At 46.0% G+C, this 21,090-nt stretch overlaps 1 protein-coding gene and 1 long non-coding RNA gene across 2 annotated transcripts in view; one reads left to right on the top strand and one right to left on the bottom strand.

Annotated features, from left to right (window-relative positions):
* HK2 (hexokinase 2) overlaps positions 1–20,342 on the top strand; it is a 45,442-nt gene extending 25,100 nt beyond the window's left edge. The window contains exons 4-18 of the mRNA XM_019545977.1: positions 184–303; positions 3,644–3,739; positions 5,143–5,242; positions 6,961–7,144; positions 8,558–8,713; positions 9,662–9,895; positions 10,377–10,681; positions 11,523–11,671; positions 12,136–12,255; positions 12,951–13,046; positions 13,702–13,801; positions 14,376–14,559; positions 15,379–15,534; positions 16,959–17,192; positions 18,989–20,342. Of these exons, the coding sequence (XP_019401522.1) occupies positions 184–303; positions 3,644–3,739; positions 5,143–5,242; positions 6,961–7,144; positions 8,558–8,713; positions 9,662–9,895; positions 10,377–10,681; positions 11,523–11,671; positions 12,136–12,255; positions 12,951–13,046; positions 13,702–13,801; positions 14,376–14,559; positions 15,379–15,534; positions 16,959–17,192; positions 18,989–19,133 (2,379 nt within the window). The 3' untranslated portion in view covers positions 19,134–20,342. The remainder of the gene's footprint in view (positions 1–183; positions 304–3,643; positions 3,740–5,142; positions 5,243–6,960; positions 7,145–8,557; positions 8,714–9,661; positions 9,896–10,376; positions 10,682–11,522; positions 11,672–12,135; positions 12,256–12,950; positions 13,047–13,701; positions 13,802–14,375; positions 14,560–15,378; positions 15,535–16,958; positions 17,193–18,988) is intronic.
* LOC109317351 lies at positions 1,528–21,022 on the bottom strand. The gene is made up of 3 exons (XR_002103033.1): positions 20,348–21,022; positions 15,733–15,734; positions 1,528–1,539 (listed from the first exon to the last, which is right to left on the bottom strand). It is a non-coding gene; the product is annotated as an uncharacterized LOC109317351 (long non-coding RNA).
* Between the last annotated feature and the right edge of the window lie 68 nt (positions 21,023–21,090).

Consider the following 21,090-nt stretch of genomic DNA (forward strand, 5'->3'; position numbering starts at 1 on the left):
TGCATTGGTGGCTGGGACTAGAGAAAGCATGGTGCAGGCAGGGTGCTGGAAACTCCTGAGGGACTGCAGTCTGAGGTGTTTGGTCCAAAATTCACTCACTGACTTCAGTGAGTGCCAAAGCAGCTCGTTCAGGCACATACACAATGCTCTGACATCCAACGTGTTGTCGGCTCTGTTTTGCAGCTCTTTGACCACATAGCCGAATGCCTGGCCAACTTCATGGACAAGCTGGGCATCAAGGATAAGAAGCTGCCCCTTGGATTCACCTTCTCCTTTCCTTGCCATCAGACCAAACTGGATGAGGTAAGTGAAGTGTCACCTTCCTTTGGCTTGTACTACATCAGGCCCAGCTTGCTGCTTTCATTGATCAGGGGAGGTAAAAGGGACAGGCTGAGAGGGTATTTTGATCACAATGTATGGTTTCTAACCTGGTTTAAACACAGAAGTTGCACCAGATCACCTTAAAGGTGACTTTAATTTGGTTCAGCTGAACTGGTACAGATGCTCTTACTTTGCTTTCAGCCAGGCATGTTCCAGTTCAGCTGACTCAGTCCCTGCAAAGACCTCACACAAAAACCCTTGGCAGCAGGGAAGGGGAATGAGGGAAAGGAGAGGAGCCCCTGGCAGGGGAAGATGTGGACAGTTGCACTACTGTGCAATATATTTTACAAAGGAGTAACAGGCAAAATTTCTGCACTTTACATTAGGTAAATCACATGACTGGCTGTCACAGGAGGCTGGCAAGTGTGGGAAAGTCTGGGAGTTCATGGGGAAGGAAGAATCATTCCTGAGGGCCGTGTAGTTTGTAGGGGATGCTGTTTGCTGGAGTGGAGGGGTTGCTCATGTGTGTTAGCTGAGTTCTTTGCACACCCCAGGTGCTTCAGCTCTCCCCACTGTCTCCTGCTGCCACCATCTCCTCCATTTCAAAGTTTCCCTGCAACTCGCCTCATTCCTCCTCCAAACAAACACTCTATGCTCTACAATTCTCCCTACCAGGTATTCAGTACACACCCCTATTCCCTTTCCCTTTCCACTCCAGGAGCCATGTCTCTCCCCTGCTACACATAACAGCAGTGCCATCATGCTGAGTGTGCAGACTCACAAGCAGGGCAGTGAGGCTTCTGAGTGACCCTTTCGTGTTATAATAGAAATGGGCCCCAGAGGGGAGCCATGGTAGGGGGAAGCTGGCTGAGAAGACAGGACCTCATGACAGAGAAGAGTATTACTGGCAGGGAGGGCAACAAGGGTAATAGTCTCAAGCCATGGCACAAGAAAGAGGCACAGAGGATTCAGTGGCACACAGGCAGGAAGGGGGAGGAGATGGCAAATGAGCTGAATGCAGGCACTGGGCACCACATGAGGGAGGGCAGCTCAGGAACGGACGTGCCAAGCAGCACGTCATTTGTAAAGCCACAGGCCACGCAAGGCCAGGCCTCCTCCTCTAGCTTCTCTGGAAGCTGGGGCCAGCACTGCAGCAGGGATTGATGTCCTGTCAGCTCTACTTAGTGCGGCTGTCGCTCTGCAGTGGGAGTCTGTGACCTCGATCATGCGATAGGTTTGTTTGTGGCTTCAGAAGCCTGGGATGAAATTGCTTGGAAAGCAACCTCCAGCTGGGCACGTGCCCTTGCAGTTGTCACGTAGTCTGGAACGTGCCCTTCTGTGACTGGTCCCCCGTCCCTCCCAGTCCCCTGCATTCTCTTGTTCTCCATCCCCGCAGCAAGTCTGTCCTGCCTCCCCCTAGCCCCCAGATATAATCCAAAAGTTAAAAAAGTTACTATCCTCTGGGGAATGAGGATGCCTCCGTCCCTTTCACATGCCTTCCTTGTGCGGTGAATATCCATTCTAAAGGTTTCTTCATGAAGTTGTGCTCTCGTACATCAAGATTTCTGTTAGGCTAGTAAAGGCCAAGTGTTTTCTTCTCCTTCCTTGCCTGGAGAAGCTGTGTGCTCCAGTAGAAAGCCACAGAGCCAGGAGTCAAGAGATTTCTGTTCCATTCCCTATTCTTCTGATTCTCTAGGTGACTGGTCACCTCAAGTTGCTGTATGCCTTTGTGTCCCACTCTGTAAAGAGCATGATACTTACTCTTCTTCGTAAAGCACCTTTTGGAATCTATGCATGAAAAGTTCTCCATATATGAGTCAAATATTTGGCTGTGATAGTCTTATTATTATAAGTTGTCTAAGCCTAACAGACTCCTGGCTCTAAGTGCCTTCTGCTCTGCATAGGTTTTTAGATTTCACAGGGAAAATCCACAGAGGAAAGAATATTTTAAATTGGCAGTTGTAGGTGCCCTGAGGGGTTTTTTTAGCAAGTATCCTAAGAGATTTTGCTCCATTAGACATCACAGGGCACGTCTACACGTGCGCTTTAACATGCAGTAGCCTGTTCTACTGCACAGTAAAGCATCACGTCAAAAACAGTGCTAATATGCTAATGTGCAGTAGAATTAGTCTGCTATGCATTAAGCATCACTAAAAAGCCATGTGCTTTTGCTGGTGCGCATTGGGGCAGCCTAATGCGCGTTTATGTAGTACCTTATATTAGAAGTACTAAATCTAATGTGCAGTAGCAAATACACCTTAACAAACATGTAGACGTGCCCACATTGTGCTTTGTATTCCTACTGTGGGAAGAGGTAAATGAATAACTGCCCATGCCACCTTTATTTTGATGGTATTTCTAGAAACATAAGATTTTTTTGAGACTGAGGAAATTACTGCAAGCCTAATTACCTTGTATATAAGTCCTTTTGTTTGTTGTGCAGTCAAAACTGTCCTTCTGTCTCTTACTGGTTTTCTCCTTGGTTATCTTCACATACATCAATGCAGATGTACTATGTAGGTTCACCACCACCACTCAGTTTACTCCCCTGCATGAACAGCACATGCCCCTGGCTGCTGGTGGGGCAAGGCTGCGCTGGTGGCAGCGGGAGTGCAGTGGCAGCAAGCGCAGAGCTCCTGCAGATGCCACCAGCATGGTCAGTGGTGGTGGGGAGGAGCTGGTGACCAGCTGCAGGCGCCGCCAGCAGTGTCAGCAGCAGTCAGCAATGATCGTGGACCGCCTGCAGATGCCAGCGGTGGTGGCGGTGGCGGGGTGGCAAGCGGCGACTGCCCACAGGTGTCACCAACAGGGGGTGCACTGCCACATTCAGGGGATACATATGCACCCGTGTGTACCCCCTACATGTCACCCCTATTCCCCTGTGTTATACCTGAGCAGCTGATGCATGCTGAGAGGAGTGGCCTTAGAGCAGTTGTTCTAAACCTTTTATAGACTCGAGGCACCCCTTGTTCACCTTACGGCACCCCACGGAAGATGCTGGCTCTTATTTTTCTGTCATCCAAAAATAGTGAAAACTAATAGAGCAGCTTTGCTGTTGCAAAAAACTCCGAAAGCCCCCAAAAAGATTAGAGTGTTTTTAACATTGTGGATTCCTGTTTGAAATCTCTGGGTTTAGCTTATGAATTATGTTTGCACACTTACCTAACAGTGTTAACATTGCATGTGACCATGTGACACCCTTGAAAGGGTCTCAGTGCACCCCAGGGTATCATGGCATCCTGACTGAGAATCATTGCCTTAGAGGAAGGTACTTAAGGACTGTGGTTTTCATAATATGATCATACTCACTGTTTTTCAATAGAGCTTCCTTGTCACATGGACCAAAGGATTCAAATCCAGTGGTGTGGAGGGGAAGGATGTTGTTTCCATGCTACGTAAAGCCATCAAGAAACGAGGGGTAAGCAAAACCCAGGCTCTTGGCTCACAAAGTGTTGGGGAGGACTTGCTCAGCTGGGGATGCTCTGTCCAGCTTTGAAACAAGATTCTCTTGCTTCTGGCTTTGATTTAGCTTTGAGATCATGGTCCATGCACAGCCCATCCTGCAGGTGGAAAGCATCACATTTCAAGGTGTAGGTATAGAGGTTCTGAACCCACTGAGGCGGGTGCACATGGTTTCAAAACCAAGATACCCAAGGGCAAGTCATTATGCAAGTGCAGTTACGGGGCTGTAAGATCGCCATCAGCCAATTGATGCAAGATAATAGTCCTCTAGGAGAGGAGGAAGAGGAAGTTATTGGGTTGCAGCTTGTTGGCCAAGCTCTCAATCCAACAATTCACTTTCTCATGCTTACACCTTGCTGTTTCATTACATGGATATGCTGCAGGCTCCATTCACTGCTGAGAAAATAGGTGTACAAAAAGAACTGTTATAGTGCTGAGGTTACTCTTTTTTCAGTGGTGTAGGGATCATATCATTGATCTCTGATAATCTAAGGGAGTGCCTCCATCTAACAAATTGTCTTTTGGAAATAGTGCCATGCATGCTATTAGGAAACATGCAGTTCTAACAGACCCTGCACTGAAACAAGAAGTGGAGCTGCTTGCTGGCTATCTTTCCTGTCTCATCCAACATTGTCCCCACTGAGAGAGCCCAGATTTCCTCAGCTGGATATGCCAGAGCCAAGATTTCTTAACATAGCACTGACCAAGATTTCCATTTCCCTCCCAGCTTTTGAGGCAGGAGAGAACAGTAGACTGATTAGCTGTGAGCATGCATTGATACTGTCCAGAAAGTTTATTACATATGTTTTAAGTCTTCTTTCATGTATCTTCTCCTTTAGGTCTCTAAAAACACTTAGAGCCAGGGTGGCCAACTAATAGAAGTCTAGACATGTTCTGTGTTATGGCTCACTGAGCCCACAGGGATGCTGTGATCTGCAACCAGTGCGTGTGCAGCACAGAAATTACAAAAGTTCTGTCAAAGTGATCTGTATTAATGATAAAGCTAGTAGGTAGCTTGTCCATCTAGCCTTAGGTTAGTGGCAGTTGAGCAAGTTCAGTCCCGCTTGGGTTATAGTTTTCAGAAGCAGCAGATTTTTTTCTGGGAAGTGCTATATATCTGCCCTCTGGAATCAGTCCCCTTTCTAGTGTCTCCAGTTGTGTACTGGAAATCATTAGTCACTTCGTAAAACCTCTGCCCACATAAGACTTGAATATTTATTGACAGCAAGCCAAATTCTTGGCCTTGGAGCTTTTTTTGTCCTGAGTTACCTAAAACATTGCTCCCTCACCACTCAATCCAGGCTAGAAATGGAAAGTTATTGTCAAATGTGACATCACAGGCTGGATTTTTCTTCTCAGGATTTTGACATAGACATCGTTGCTGTGGTGAATGACACAGTTGGGACAATGATGACGTGTGGCTATGATGATCACAACTGTGAGATCGGGCTTATCGTTGGTAAGATGCAATGCAGACTCCAGCTGAGTGGATGGAAGGAAGACAAAGGAGTATTTATCTAAATTGGGCATCACAGTCTGAGCCAGAATCTGCAAGGTGTTGAATGCCCTGAATTGACCATAATTAAGTTTGTGATCCTTGCAAATTTAAAGATCTGAAAGGACAGAGCAGAGCAACCTTTAGTTTTTAAAAATCATGTTGGCTGAGGTCTGTTTTCTTAAAATCAAAGCAAGGAACAGTTTGGATTTGGGACAATTTATCTCCCTGTTGAAGGGTGTTAGGTTGCTGGCTACCACCATAGCGTTTGGAGCACATACAGTATTCAAACTGAGAGCAGTGATAACAACTATACTTGGGAAGGGCTGGCTGTGTTGCTTTAACACTGGCCTTTTCCAATCTTAAGCTTTCCAATTTCTTCCATGGATCTGCTAGCCAAGCACATTTAGCCAGGTTTATGCAAACACAAACCTAGGCGCACTAATTAAAAATACATTAATAATGGGGAAGCATTTTCAGAACACCTTGATTGCTCAGAAGCTGACAGGACACGCATGTCTGAGTGACCAGTGGGCTTCTGAAGAATTTTTCCAAATTTGTAACACCTCCCAAAATAATTGCTACTCTGCTTCAGCATATCTTCCATGTTATGGTGCTAACACGCAGACAACCTCTTCACTGTAGTATTTTGATCTTTCTTCCTTAAGAGTTAGACTCTGCATTCACTTGTTTTTTTTCTACTGACAACAGCAGAAAGAGGCAAACTTTTGGCACAGCAAATGAACAAAATATGTTAGTCCCTCCTTCACACTCTACTGAAATGTTTTATACATTTAACACTAGAAAGTGTTCAGCTGTTGAAGTAGCCATGTTAATCCTCAGGACAGAGAGAACAGTAGTTCCAGCGCAGACATAGACTAGGATGACTTCCTGCCATGTGGCACAAGTTTGCAGGAGCGCGGCCTCTTGGATGAAGCAAGATGCTGTGACAACACACACATGCTGCAGCTTTTTGCAATATCAGTGTCAACATACTGAGCTTGAGTTGCTGGATTTGGAATGTAACAGTAAACGCATAACTGGGGAAGCCATGCATATAGCCAGTTATCCATCCCATGTGTGTAAGTGGCTAGGAAATGTAATTATCCTTTAAACACTGCTGCCAGACCATGTTAACAGAATAGCACTGGGAACATTCCATCCAGTGGTGACACTATCATCGACTTCATCAGAAAAAGGGCATTCCCTAGCACTTCATTTACCTGAACTGGGAGGAATTTGGATCCCAGAATTAATTTCAGTGCGAGACAGGGCAGAGAAATACAGTTCAAGTGAAATTTAGGCCCCAAATCTCATGCACTCTGATTTAAGAAAAATGATCTGCATAAGTGTCCAACATTTTAAAAGGCAAGAAACACCTTCTAGCTCAATTTAGAAAATAGATGTCTTCATAATACAATTTGTGAGTCCCTTTTCTGAGTTCACTGAAGTGGTAGATCTGTAATTGCTAAGAAATGACTTATTTGTAATAGGATGGTAGGTTCCAGAAATGTGCTGGGGACTCTCTACACATATGTGCAATTTGAAAAGCTTTCAGCTGAGATGCAAAAAACCATAAAAGGTATATAGATATGGAGGATCCTGTAGTGTGAAGGAGGTGGCTGGCTCTGATGCCCCTGCTCATCCTCCCAGATGATGATCTCTTGTCTTGTTTTCTGCAGGCACTGGTACCAATGCGTGTTACATGGAGGAAATGAGGCACATCGACTTGGTGGAAGGGGATGAGGGCCGGATGTGCATCAACATGGAGTGGGGTGCTTTCGGTGATGACGGGGTGCTGAATGACATCAGGACAGAATTTGACCGTGAAATCGACATGGGCTCGCTCAACCCAGGCAAACAGTTGTAAGCAGATTCCTGGCTTTGGCTCAGTTGTAGGTTTTATTCTGCATTGTCAGTCCTCCCATTGTGAGGGTGTTAGGGAGAGGAAGAGGTCAGGCCAGTTAACTAGGTTAGTGCATCCTGCAGGATATAGGCTAGACCAGTGGGCCGCAAACTTTTTGGGGTCATGTCCCCCTTTTTCAGTTTCCATGGCTGCATACTCCTCTGACTCCAAGGTATGGAGAATGAAAAAGTCATGTCTACATCACTACAGCTGTGCTGTAGCCTCTCCAAGATGTTGGAGGTACTGTATAATTGTTCTGGACTGGTACTATAGAATTGTACTGTAGAATTGTTTCTTCTTCCTTTCCCTCCATGTCTCTTTTCCCTTTCCCCGTTTCTGCTGGGCCATTCCTTCCTCTCATGTTCTCTCTAAAACAATGGTTTTTTTGACCTTTCATTGGCTGATCTGTCAAAATTTTTGGATGAAGGTGCAGACCCTTGCAAATATAGGTATTCACATACTTCTGATTGATCATAGTCATCTTTCACAGACCTCTTAGACAGTCTGCAGATGCCCAGGGGTCTGCAGACCACAGGTTGAAAACCACTGCTCTAGAAGTCCACCACCTCTCCCAGGTGTGCATGTACTTCTGTTTTAAGAACACTGGGTTAAACTAAGGCAAGCTAGGATTGTGTGACGCATTTTTGAAGGTATTTCTGAGTCAAGGTCCAAGAACTCATTTTGAGTCATTTGGTTTCTAATGAATGAAATGACTTGCTTATTGCTGGTTTCTCCCAGCTAAGGCAGTAATCATCAAACAAAGGCAAATGGTGCCATCTAGTGTTCCTATCATTGCTGCAACCGAAGCCAGTGATTTTTGTGAGATTGTGTGCCCCTCACCCCTGAGTAGGCTGATACTGCTGTGATAGCTGTGAACTTGGCCTTGATGGCTGATGCTCTACTCTTGCAGAGCTCGTAAGCAATCATGAGGTTGTTGCAAAGCTGCTGCAGACCTCAAGGTCTTGTTGCCTTTCTGAACTCTGGATCTCCCTTATGCCCCTTGCCCCCACAGTCATTTCAGCAAAGGTTTAAACTGTGCTTTTAAACAATAACTAGGTTCACCTGTGTGGGAAACCCCAGGTGCTTTGCAATAATTTGATTCCTGAAATGAGCAAATTGTACTATGCAGCTCCAGAGAGTCTTTTATTTTTATTGGACACTAACTCAGATGCTGACATGGGTATCTGCATGCCCTGGGGCAAACTTTTCTGTCCTCTTTTGCTGGCACAGTAATCTTCAGTGGGCTTCAGTGCCACCTGCATGTGATAGGCTGCCCTTGGTCGCAGGCTGAGGCACAGACCTTGTCCTCGTAGTGGTGCAGCCTAGATGCAGCCACCACAGCAGAACAAACCTTTCACTTGACTTCTCTGCAGGTTTGAAAAGATGATCAGTGGCATGTACATGGGGGAGCTGGTCAGGCTCATTCTAGTGAAAATGGCCAAGGAAGAGCTGCTGTTCGGTGGGCGCCTCACCCCTGACTTGCTCACGACGGGACACTTCGAAACCAGATACGTGTCTGCAATCGAAAAGTAAGTGGGGGAGAGCCTGATATCTGGGTCTAAACTCAAGGGCCAGTGGGTTGGAGGATTCCTTTGTTCCCCAGCCACAAACTTGGAGGAGGGGGCACACCCTGCTCTTCCAAAGCTGGTGGGGGAGGGGAAAGGACTGGAGAGTCATTGATGAGAGATACATTTCTGGGACCCCATGTGATAGGATTCTGGGTTTGCCTCACTTAGAACTGGTGGTTAAAGGGCTAAGAAGTGGGACCAGCTGGAAAACCTGCCAGTTGGCCCAAGGAAATGCGGTATTCCTCAGTTGCCGCTTTTGGGGGAGGTTGGGTGAGATGGCCTCTCTTTCTGAAATATCTTCTTACTCTTTTTGCAAGGAAGCTGCAGCATGAACATCAATCTGTGCAATAGAAGTGCTCCTTCTGTCCCATTTCTTGCAATATGTTGGGAGGGGGAGAGTGCAGGGGTGGGGTTAGTTGTGGGCCTTGTGAATACTGCTCTGCAAAATGCTTTGGGATGCGGTAAAGGGGTTTTTTCAGGATGAAATTAAGGAGGAAGAGGAGGAAAAGAAGCAGCAGCAATTGGGAATTAAATTCTTTGGCCAGTTTCTGGATAAGTCAATGGGAATGGACTGAAATCTATGTGGGGTAGGGGCTTGTTGTAGGATTTTAGAGGTATGGAGACAAAACATTTGTGGGTGTAAATTGGTGTAGTCCAGTTTGTGGAAGAAATGATGCTGGTATACAGCTACTCAGGAAACCAACGGTCTCTTTTGTCCATTAGCTGTTAAAGACAAGTGTGGTTTTTTTAAGCTAGCTTTTGTAAAAGACCCATGGCCTGACCTACTGCGTAAATAAGTTAATGGAAAGGCTTTGGGTGACAGCACAGCACTTTGTATTAGCTCAGCAGTAGCTTAAGGTGTGCCAATGAACTCCTTTTTCTTTTTTTTCCTTGTTCCTGGGACTACAGGGAGAAAGAAGGACTGCAAAAAGCCCATGAGATCCTGACAAAGCTGGGGCTGGAGCCATCTCATGAAGACTGCATTGCCACCCACCGCATCTGCCAAATCGTCTCCACCCGCTCGGCGAACCTGTGTGCCGCCACCCTCGCTGCCGTGTTGCGGCGCATCAAGGAGAACAAGGGTGTGGAGAGGTTACGTTCCACTGTCGGTGTGGATGGCACAGTGTACAAGAAACACCCCCAGTAAGTCTCTTGGGGGACAGATGGCCAACTGCATGTTTGCGGTAAAATGGCTGTGTGTGTAAGTGTACATGAATGATAAAGTCCTCTTGCTATCCACAGTCCCAAGGAACAGCACAGGAGATAAGGCACAAACAAAGGCAGATCTTAAAACACACTCAAAGGAAGTGCCTGACTTGCAATAAGCTTCTAAGTTTCTCTTGAAAATCCTGAGGGTGCAGCTCGAGGGTTCTCCAATGTGCTAAGCTGAGCGTGGCCTTGTAGGGCTGGCACTGGCTTAGGAGTCTTAAGGCCAAACATCCAATCCTGCCCATGAATCTTGGTTTCTGCTTCCTGGGGTGATGCGAGGGTTGGAAGGGCTGCTTTGAGGTGCCTGAAATCTCCAGGGGGGCACAGTGCACAGTTGCTGTGAAGGGGATTCCAAAATTGTCCACCCATAAAGTGTTGGGCCTGGTGTCACCCCAGCCTCTCTGCCCCCTTGCAGTTTTGCTCGACGCCTGCACAAGATGGTGCGGAAGCTCCTACCAGACTGTGACGTCCGGTTCATCCGGTCAGAAGACGGGAGCGGCAAAGGAGCTGCCATGGTCACCGCGGTGGCTTACAGACTTGCAGCCCAGCATAAAGCCAGGCAGAAGACCCTGGAAGCGCTGAAACTGAGCCAGGAACAGCTTTTGGAAGTGAAGAAGAGGATGAGGGTAGAGATGGAGAGGGGCCTGAGGAAGGAGACGCACCCAGAGGCCACGGTGAAAATGCTGCCCACTTACGTGTGTTCCACTCCAGATGGAACAGGTAATGCTCCCTGTATGTGAACAGAAAGGCAGAGGTTTCATTGTGAGCCTCCCCTGCTTGGGTTTTAAGAGTTAGACTGGCTTTCCATTCTCTCCTCTAGCCCAGTCGAGCTTGCTTATGAAGTGGTATCTCAAGACGTCCTGAGCATTAACGAACACTCCTTAAAGCCTTCGAGGAAATGGGCTTTGGGGGTCTTAAGGGGTTGTCACCTCATGGTTTTGTTCTTGTACTGGACATGTGCTCGTATCTGTTTTCATATGAGGTCTTCAGGGCAAATTCTGAAGGGAAGGAAGTGCTTGACTAACATTAGAGGCATGATAGTCAGACAGGATGGGTGGTGGGCAAGGACTTGAGAGACCTGTTTCCAGCTCTGCTACTCACTTCCTATATAGATTTTCTCACTTTCCCTTGCTGGGTTTCCTTCCAGGCCTTGCCTAGTCTTTTTTGACAGGAAGGTCTTTGAGTTGGTCCCTTGTCTACTTCAGTTGAGCCTCATGTCAGTCAGGGACCCCAGGCATGATTGCAGTACCAGTATGGGAGATGGAGACTTGGCACTCTTGTATTTCACTCTGGATTTACAGAAGAGGCAAGCCCAGAGGACTGAATCTGCCCACACTTCTCAGGCTCCCGCAACTTTTGTTTCCATGATGCTGGAATTCATCCTGCCATCCTCTTTCCTCCCTATTGCTCTGCTTCCCTCTTTTCAGGACAGATGGAGGCTCCTGCTTGTACCAGTTACTGTGTTTGGGAGAGTGGAATTGGGCCTATGCTTGGGATAGACATATCATTTGTTGGAGATTGCTGTGGATGGTATTAATAACTGCTTTCATGTGGGTTTCAGAAAAAGGAGACTTCCTGGCTCTGGACCTCGGGGGAACTAATTTCCGTGTGCTGCTGGTGCGTGTGCGAAATGGTATGAGGCGTGGTGTTGAAATGCACAATAAGATCTACTCCATCCCACAGGAGATTATGCAAGGGACAGGAGAGGAGGTGAGTCAGTTTTAGGCTTGGGATTTCATTGGAGATATGGGATGCCCAGCCCCACCCTGTTCCAGCCTGGACTCAAGCTCTTGCTGATTTTTGGAGCTGGGTTTTCCTGAATCTGGACTTTGTGTTTCTTTATCAGCTGTCTTTCAGTTTCTCTCCACCTCCCTCTGAACTCAGTGTTCAGGATCAAACCTTGAATGACTGTTTTAAACTGCAGCCATAAGACCTGTCTATAATGCCACTATTGAATTAGCAACCGGAGTGGGAAGATCTCAAGGGAGGTGGTGGCTTTTTTAGGATTTTTATTTTCACTACTGCATTATGCAATTGAGTTCAAGTTCTAGCTAGTTAAACAGAATCGACTTTGTGTAATGCCAACAAGTTTTTCATGCTTATTGTGTGGCCTGGCACTTAATCAAGTGTTACGTGCCTACTAAAACAGCTTCCTCTTGGCTTTCTGTGCACAGCTCTTCGACCACATCGTCCACTGCATTTCTGATTTCCTGGAATACATGGGAATGAAGGGAGTGTCACTTCCCCTAGGATTCACCTTCTCTTTCCCTTGCAAACAGACTAACTTGGACGAGGTAATCTTTATCAAGTGACTTGTGTTCATACATAATAATTAGCTTGTATTGGCAGTGAAAGGAACAGGATTTTTTGTGAGTTAAGATTTCAACATACTGTGAACAAAGAGCTGTTCACTGTAGATATTTCAGTGAGCCTCTAATAGAGCTGACTGAGATACTATTAGGATGGCTTTTCTAAGGATACACATGGACCTGAGGTAGCTGTTGGTGCCTCCCACTGTGTTGCTGACTTGTAGCACTGAAACAACAAAAAAGCCAGTATTGTTTAAAATCCATGAGAACAATACCTGTCCTGAAAACATGAGAAATTCTGCTATCCTATTCTTAGCACTTTCTATTCAAAACATTGCTCAGGCCAATTGGTGTCTTTATATCTTCTTGTTATTAATGGGTGAAGCAATGGCATAAGTTTTTAACATATTGACCTAGAACAAGACTTTTTTACCAATGGCATATGATTCTTTGAGTGTCTAACTTGACATCTTAAGATCTGTCAGAAACTTAAAATTACTAGTTGGTTTTAAACTTTGGACATGTTACTTTAGCAGTGCACATAAATTGATGTATCTATAAGACAACTCTTTCTAGAGCAGATGATAGAGTTCTATAAATCTTTTCTTGTTGCTAACTATCAACAATCTTTTTTTCCTGATGCTTTATTGTACTTTTAAAAATGATTATTTTGCTTTTAGGGGATACTTTTGAAATGGACAAAAGGCTTCAACGCCAGTGGATGTGAAGGAGAAGACGTAGTGAATCTGTTGAAAGAAGCGATCCACAGGAGAGAGGTGAATATCTGTAGGACAAGCCCTTGACGGAAAGCAGATTTGTGACAAGTCCCACAACTAATCTAGTGCTGTTTGGAAAGTCTAGTTGGAGTGTAAAAGGAAATGAGTTCCTTTAAGCATTGGGTTTAGATGAATGTCTACATGTGTAATGCCCACTCTATTGTGGTCATTAAGACCTCCAGAGCAAATGGTTCGACCTTGGAGAGCTTGAATTAGATCAAGAATTTCCCGTGCTGGTAGTGGTAGCTGATTGCCTTACCTGCTGCTGTGAATTGGAGGGACTGTAACACCCCAAAAACAGTGCTAGGTAAATGTCCTAGACTTGCAGGTTCAAATTTCAACAGGGACATTCCAGTACTTTTACCTGCCAGTGTAAATGAGTTATGTGCCATTTTACCTGGCTTTGGATATGTCACATGAGATGCATTTTTTACAATGCTTGGATCTTTAAATCGACAGTGCTGTATAAGCACTTATTGAAGCACTTGGAGATTCTGGGGAGGGAGGCTTCTTAGATGGGTAGACTTTGACCAGTCAGGTCCATTCTGCTGTACAGTTGCTCAGATAGATGGAGTTACCATGAATGCAGGAGTGAAAGGCAGTGTAAGCAGTGGTGTCCTTCCAGAGTAACACATGGCGGCCCTCTCATCCTCAGGAGTTTGACCTGGACGTGGTGGCAGTGGTGAATGATACTGTAGGCACCATGATGACCTGTGGTTATGAAGATCCTTATTGTGAAGTTGGGCTCATAGTAGGTAAGAACTAAAAATTATTGCAAACACACCCAGTTCACCCCTCTCCCTGATCCATACTTTTGATTCTGTGCGTGCCCTGCATCTTTCCCCCTTTTCCCAGTGACTGGAAAATGTTGCATATATGATGTTTCAGAGGTAAAAAAGACATGTATTTCTACAATGCCATCACAGGTACTAACAAAGCACTTTATTTTTTCTTAGCAAACCTTTATTGAAATTCATTCATTTCCGCAAAAAACTTTTGATTTTGATGGAATGGTATTTCCCAGTGGGAAAAGTCATTTCGTCAGTAGATTCTTGAGTAAGTCTTTAGTGTGGCAAAATATCATGGCAACATTAGTAATAGATGTGTGACTACATGCTAATGCTACAGAAGGTGTAGCTGCCTTCTGAATAAGGTGTTATTATCAGCATTTGGGATAGAGCCTGCTTCCCCTGAGGCTGCAAATCTGCATTAGCTGTCAAGAGCAGCCAAGCTTTCCTTTTCCAACCTTGTTTGTTTTTTCATCCATTCCCCTGAAAGCCTAAGATGTTTCCTGTAAGTTGTAGACCTTCCTGGTCCTTGGTTTCACAGGCACAGGCAGCAATGCCTGCTACATGGAAGAAATGAGGAACGTGGAGCTGGTGGAAGGAGAGGAGGGCAGGATGTGTGTGAACATGGAGTGGGGGGCGTTTGGAGATAGCGGCTGCTTAGATGATTTCTGGACGGAGTTTGATGTGGCAGTGGATGAGCATTCCCTGAATCCTGGAAAACAAAGGTGTGTTCTGGTGCTGGAGTTTACCATCCCCTTTCCCCTCCTAGCAAAATGTTGTGTTCCCAGCATATAGGGAAGACTTGGTTGCATCCTTCTCACTACCTTCCAGGGCCCAACCCTGTTCTCATTTAAGTCAATGGCAAAATAGCCATTGACTTCCAGGTGGCCAGGACAAGGCCTAAACACACATGTGTTTTCTGCTTCTCTGTGCCCTAACTTCTCTTTTGTGAAGTGGGAATCATGCTACAACCTCACAGGGATGCTGTCAGGTTTTAATATCTTGGGTCTGTAACTCCCATCTTGCTGCCTCCTTTCTGGGTTGTAGAGACTCAAGCCTGATGCAACTCTATCCCTGGGAAGACAGAGTCCTGAGAGATGTGGGATATTAAGAGAACAGCCTAGGATCCCTATACAAACCCTTCTTTAGACCCAGTTGCTTCTTTCTCTACCCCTCCTGGCAAGCATTTCAAGAGCTTGTTTTGCACTGGGTAAGGCTCCCTGTCCTTGCTAGGCTGCTCAGGTGAGGCAGGTGCCACAGTCCAACCTATGAACTGGTGTTGCCAAATCATCCCTTGAATAGCTGTTGGTAATCTGTTGATCTTGGCTTGGATTACGCAGTGACTGGGGACTTGAGGGTCTTGAGGTTGTCGCTGCATTCTATCTGGGGGGAGGCAGAACTGGAAGCGCAGGCAAAGTTCAGCATCTTGCTCAAGTTATAACAGAGATTCTGGCAGGTCTGGATTTGAACCCAGCTCCACTGAGTGGCAGTTCAGTGCCCTCTCTACTGCACTGTGATGCTGAAACTTGCCCTTTCCTCTCCAGGTTTGAGAAGATGATCAGTGGTATGTACCTAGGCGAGATTGTCCGAAATATCTTGATTGACTTCACCAAGCGGGGGCTGCTCTTCCGGGGACGCATCTCTGAAAGGCTGAAGACCCGGGGCATATTCGAGACAAAGTTCCTGTCTCAGATTGAGAGGTGAGCTCAAAAGGAAAAAGAGTGGGATGGGCTCAGACACTCACCTTTGTGCTAGTAAAGAGGCCTGAGACATAGCCAGCTTGTGAAGAGCATTCTCAGTGTCTTTTCATCAACCAAGAGTGGCCAGCCCCTCTTGGCATTTGAACTCCTGCTGATTTCACACTTGTATCCATGTAGGATCTGTCTTCACTGAAAAACTCCTAGTCAGGGTTCTCTTGCTGCAGGGTACTGCCCTGCCTCTAATTTTCTTCTCTCCTTCCTTTGTTTGTTCTTCCTTTCTGAAGACATTGGGTAGATGTGTGCCATGGGAACCATTACTTCCCTTTTGTCATCCATGCTGGGGGGGGAGGGTGCTTTGGGATCATGGGGTAAAGAGTCTCTGATTCTTCATTAGGTCCCTGAGCAGATTGCTGTGTAGATGGAATCTGAGAGTCCCTGATGGTGACAGTGTGAATGTCAACTTGCAGGACACAAGGAGACTGTGTGCCTTTTGTTAGTGATGGGAGGATGAACCCATATCTGGGAGCAACACAGTGTTCCCTTGATTATCACCACCCTGGATCTAAACAAGCTACTGTTGAATGGACCAGCTACTTTTGCGCTTACAATCGCTGGCTTTATCCTGAAATGAACACTATGTTTAGGATGTAAACCTAGCTATTATAGGGAGCTCTGCAGAGTAAAATGGGAGGGTTTTTCAAAGGAACCAAAAGGATTTATGTACCCAAATCTCACTGAAATGCAACAGCACTCTTGTATCTAATTTGCCCGGCCCCGTTTAAAAATCCCAGCCTGTGTAAAACAGAGCCTTTTTATTAAGCAGCAGATCTGCCCTCCAGGAGGTAGAATTTAGTAATAAACATAAAATCGTAGGGCTGGTGGGACCCTCCAGGCATCTAGTTTAGTCTCCAGCTCAAGGCAGCATCATCCTTGTCTAAACCATCCCAGACCAGTGTTTGTCTAACTTGCTTTTAAAAAATTCCAAGGACAGAGATTCCACCATCACCTCTAGGTAGTCTTTTCCAGTGCTAAACCACCAGTAAAATAACAGTTTTGCTGCCCTTAGCTAGGGCCAGCTCCACTCCGGGAGAGCAACCTGAAGTCTTTTCTTCCCTGTGCATCATCCAGCAGAATTAGTCACTGAATTCCCATCAATTGCAGGTTCCAGTCCAGTCCCTGTGAAAGCAGAGTTGGCCCATGTGCCACTGGAAGCAGATCCTGGCCTGCTGAAGCTTTTAGTGTATATAGTCATTGATGCCCATGAAGAAAAAAGTCCTGCTTCATCTCAGATCCCAGACTGGAGTTGTAGTTCAGAGCAGATCAGTACTTCCAAGGACATATAAAGCTTCTGTTCAAAAGGTCTCATGCCTTCTACCACCACCTTCCAACCCCTTCGGGCTTCTAACACCTTTGTGTCTTTCCAGCGACTGCCTGGCCCTGCTGCAGGTCCGCTCCATCCTCCAGCACCTTGGCCTGGAGAGTACGTGTGATGACAGCATCATCGTGAAGGAGGTGTGCACTGTGGTGGCCCGGCGTGCTGCTCAGCTTTGCGGGGCTGGAATGGCAGCTGTGGTGGACAAAATTAGGGAGAACCGGCAACTGGACTTCCTCAAGGTCACTGTTGGCGTAGACGGAACACTCTACAAGCTGCATCCTCAGTAAGTTGGCTCGTGTGAGCCCCTCAGATACGACAGGGAGGAATAGGGAGTAAAAGTCAAGGTAACAGTCAGAGCTGGGGTGGCATCCAAGTGATGGAAAAGGGCTTTTGGAGTGATCTGAAATGCATTTGTTTTGTTCAACTTGATCAAGATGAAAGATTTCATTTCAGATTGAAATGAGAAACATTCTTTCTGGGTTCTCTTTTTTTCCTTTTTCTCTATTTGCCTCCCTTCCTAGTGGAAGGGAGAGAAAAGTTGGGGAAGGGCAGGGGGAGAGAAAAAGATGGAATTTTTTTTGTATCCCAAGGGCAATTAAGTGAAAGGTATGGTAGAGACTCACTGATTTAGAGAGGCATGACATTTCGTAAGCAACTACCTAACATAAGAAATGAAGGAACTTGTTTTGTCAGATGTTATAAGATCAAAGAAAAGACAGGCTGGAGGGACCTTATAAAGTCACCCAGTCCAGCCCCGCTGCACAAGGCAGGATCATCCCTGATTTAAACCATCCCAGCCAAGTGTCTGTTGAACCTGCTCTTGAAAATCTCTAAGGATGGAGATTCCACAACTTCTCTAGGCAGCCTGCTGCAATGCTTGTCCACCCTTATAGTCAACACTTCTTCCTAATCTCCAACCTAAATCTCCTCTGCCAGATTTTGAGGCCATTTCTTGTAGTACTGTCTGCTACAGCCACAGAGAAAAGCTATGTCCAAATGAAGATCCTATAGCTAAGTGACATTTTTCATTCACACACAAAAAAGAAAGATAGTTTCACATGGAGAATATTTCTTTTCTTAGCTTGTTTCTTACTTTCTGCTGGGAATATTTCAGGATTTTCTTCACCTAGCCATTTACAAAAACACCAGAAAAAAATCAACATTAGGCTGACTGTCTGGAGGGGGTGGGTCTTTCTGATCTGTCAGCCAGTAGAGTATGGTAGTGATTGAAACACCTTTGGTTCGTCACTTTGTAGTGACTTAAAAACAGGGCTAGGAAACACAGTGAAGGAACCAGCCTCACAGGTCCAGAATTTCTGTGATTGACTTTCATCTGTGTGGAGCGCTTGGTGTCCTGTACTGATGTGAAATATAAATGGCTTGTGGCTGAGCTCAGGAAGGACCCTCCTTAGCTCCCAGATGGATTAGGATCAGGATCAGCTTTGAGGACACTCAGCTAAAAAGTTCAGGGAGGCTATCTCTGGATAGACAAGGAAGAAAGGAGAAGGTGCCTATTGTGCCCCTGGGCATTTCTTACACTGGAGACCCACTGAACTAATCCTGCCACCCACAAGAACCCACAAGAAGTGGTAGAAAGAGAGAGGGACCAGTGAATCTGCAGCTCTATGGAACTGCCTGGCAGTTCTCATTTAGGAAGAGGAGATGCACAGACTTCAGGGACTGCTTCTAGCCTGAGGTTGCCCTGGGGGCATGGAAAATCTCTGTTGGTGTGGGGAAGGGAGAGCTTCCCCTTCATCCTGGAGGAGTTCAGTAGTCTATAGTTTAACTAGTCTGGACCAAGTTTACCCCTTCGGCTTTGCTAGGGGGTATCTAATGGAACCCGCACTAAGATAGCATGGCTTTCAGTCTCCATCAGCCAGTCCAAATGGAGCAGAATCAGTCTGAGATTACTTCCAGCAGCATCAGTCTGTGCTTTTGGACTCAGAGGTCCCAAGTTCAGTCCCTACAGATGATGCATTTGGGTTGCAGATGCTGCAGGGGGTCTCCTTGCAGCTGAGTTCCCAGGCCCAGAGCAGAAACAGGGGGGTACTCACCTCCTTCTTCCTTCACCCACTGCAGCTTCGCCTCCATCATGCACGAAACCGTGAAGCAGCTGTCCCCAAAGTGCGAAGTGACCTTCCTCCAGTCAGAAGATGGCAGTGGTAAAGGTGCGGCGCTCATCACGGCAGTGGCGTGCCGGATCCGGGAGGCTGGGCAGCGATAAGAAGCGGCGGCTTGGGTTTTGCAACCAAACCACACAATGGACCCACTCCCCAACCCCGTTCCTCCTCCCTGATGAGAGCAGACTCTTAGCTTTACTTGTTCTCATGAGATTCCACCACGGAGAGCTGAGATGCTGTGTGTTCTGTGCAAAGTGATTGTCTTAGGAGTTCTACTGCATGCCATAAAGCTACCTATCAAGTAAAGCTAACAGTGTCGTTTGGCTGTGTACCTCCATCCCCAGTCCCAACCCCTTCTGTTCCACCTGCAGTCTATTTAAAATACTAAGCTTCCTTCTCCCAACCACAATCTCGTTTGCTCCATCACCATAGAAGGATAATGCTAGAGTAATGAAGACACTGCATTGTCACTTTAAAGTTCCTGGTATCTATTTATATATGTCCAAGACTTAGTGTCAGCACTCTAGAAAGCAAACCTCTTCAAGATTGGGCTAAAGACCTCCACTAGTCTTTTACCCTGATCAAGGCTGTTGTTATTTCCATGAAAGTCATGGTAATTCTTAAAAGTACAGGGTGCAGATGTCCAAATCTGCAACTGCAGGATACAAAGTATCTGTCCAGAGTGGTGAGTACTATTGAAGTACCTGCTGGGATCCCGTTAAAGGTGCCACTTTGACTCGACTAGCAGAGCATGTGCCTGGAAATACTTGGGGACTCAGGGTATAGTCCCGTTTCCCAGCTTCTCTTCCCTCCCCAACTTTTAAATGTAGTAGTTGGAACGTGTGTCTGTCTGTGTTCACCCCATCAGAGAACACTGATGCCCGCTAGTTGTGCATGTGGTAATAGAAAAAACAAACCATCACCAAAGTAAATGGTGTTTCTTCCACAAATGTTTCAACAGTGTGTCTTCATTCTGTATGGTGAGTTCGTTTAATTTTTTCTTGTCTGTGAAGTAGCTCTGGAATAAGTCACGTCTGGATTTATATGCTGTATTTATGTTTGGAGAGGTCTTATATCTGTTCATGTATATAGTCATGGAAGGGGAATTATGTTGGGTAGTTGCTGATTTAATATTTTAGTGTAGTTTAAGAAAATGGTACAGAGAAGGTTGGTTTTTTTTTTAAATTTAACTTGATTTTCTTGGGGCAGATTGAAAAATGAGACTGAGATTTCTGAGGACAACAAGCAGTTCAGTCATTTCAAGTCCAGTATCCCTGGGGGAAAATGGAAATGAATGGAGAGGCTGGGACAAAGGGACTATCAGCTGTTTACCCACATGAGTGCTGGGTGCTTGTGGCACTCACCCTCACTGAAGTCACCAGGGGCTTTATCCTGTTCGTGCCGAAGTCAGCTGCTAAAATGCCCATTGACAGCAGCTGGCATTTTGCCATTGACTTCAAGGAATCAGGGTTTGGGGCCTGTTTTGGAGTAGCTTCAGCCTCACTTCTGCATAACGTCAAGCATGTGTGTGGTCCTTTGCGGTCAATACAAGTATGCACATGCTTGCTGGTAAGAACCTGGGTGTGTCTGCATATGTGTATGCAGGAGCTGGGGGGCATTAGGGAGAAAATAAGCATAATTTAACATGGATTATATTTGCTAATTAATCCCTACAATTTCAAGAGCCCTCTCCTTTCCAAATTGGCAGCCCCAGAGCTAACTGCAAGCTAACCCACACCCTCGTATCTGTTTTTACAATGAGGAAGAGATAATGATTTTACTGACAAAAGGTTCTGGGAAGGAACTACATTTACTATTTCTTTTCCCCAAACCAGCAAATTTATATGGGGGAGCTGAAGGGGTGGGAGTGACTATTTTCTGTAACTGTTTAATGTAAGCTATCATGTGATCAGTGAGGTACAAACAATAACCTTCACCTGACTTTCAGCTGGAAGGATGTGGTAAGGGGAGGGGGGTTGTTTGGGTTTTTTTGTTGTTTCAACCCCGAGGCATCCTTTCTTACAAGCTTTTCCCCTGGACAAGGAGGGCTGCTGTGTCTTC

This window comes from Crocodylus porosus, unplaced genomic scaffold (genome assembly GCF_001723895.1).
Source record: "Crocodylus porosus isolate Cpor-Errol unplaced genomic scaffold, CroPor_comp1, whole genome shotgun sequence".
NCBI lineage: Eukaryota > Metazoa > Chordata > Crocodylia > Crocodylidae > Crocodylus > Crocodylus porosus.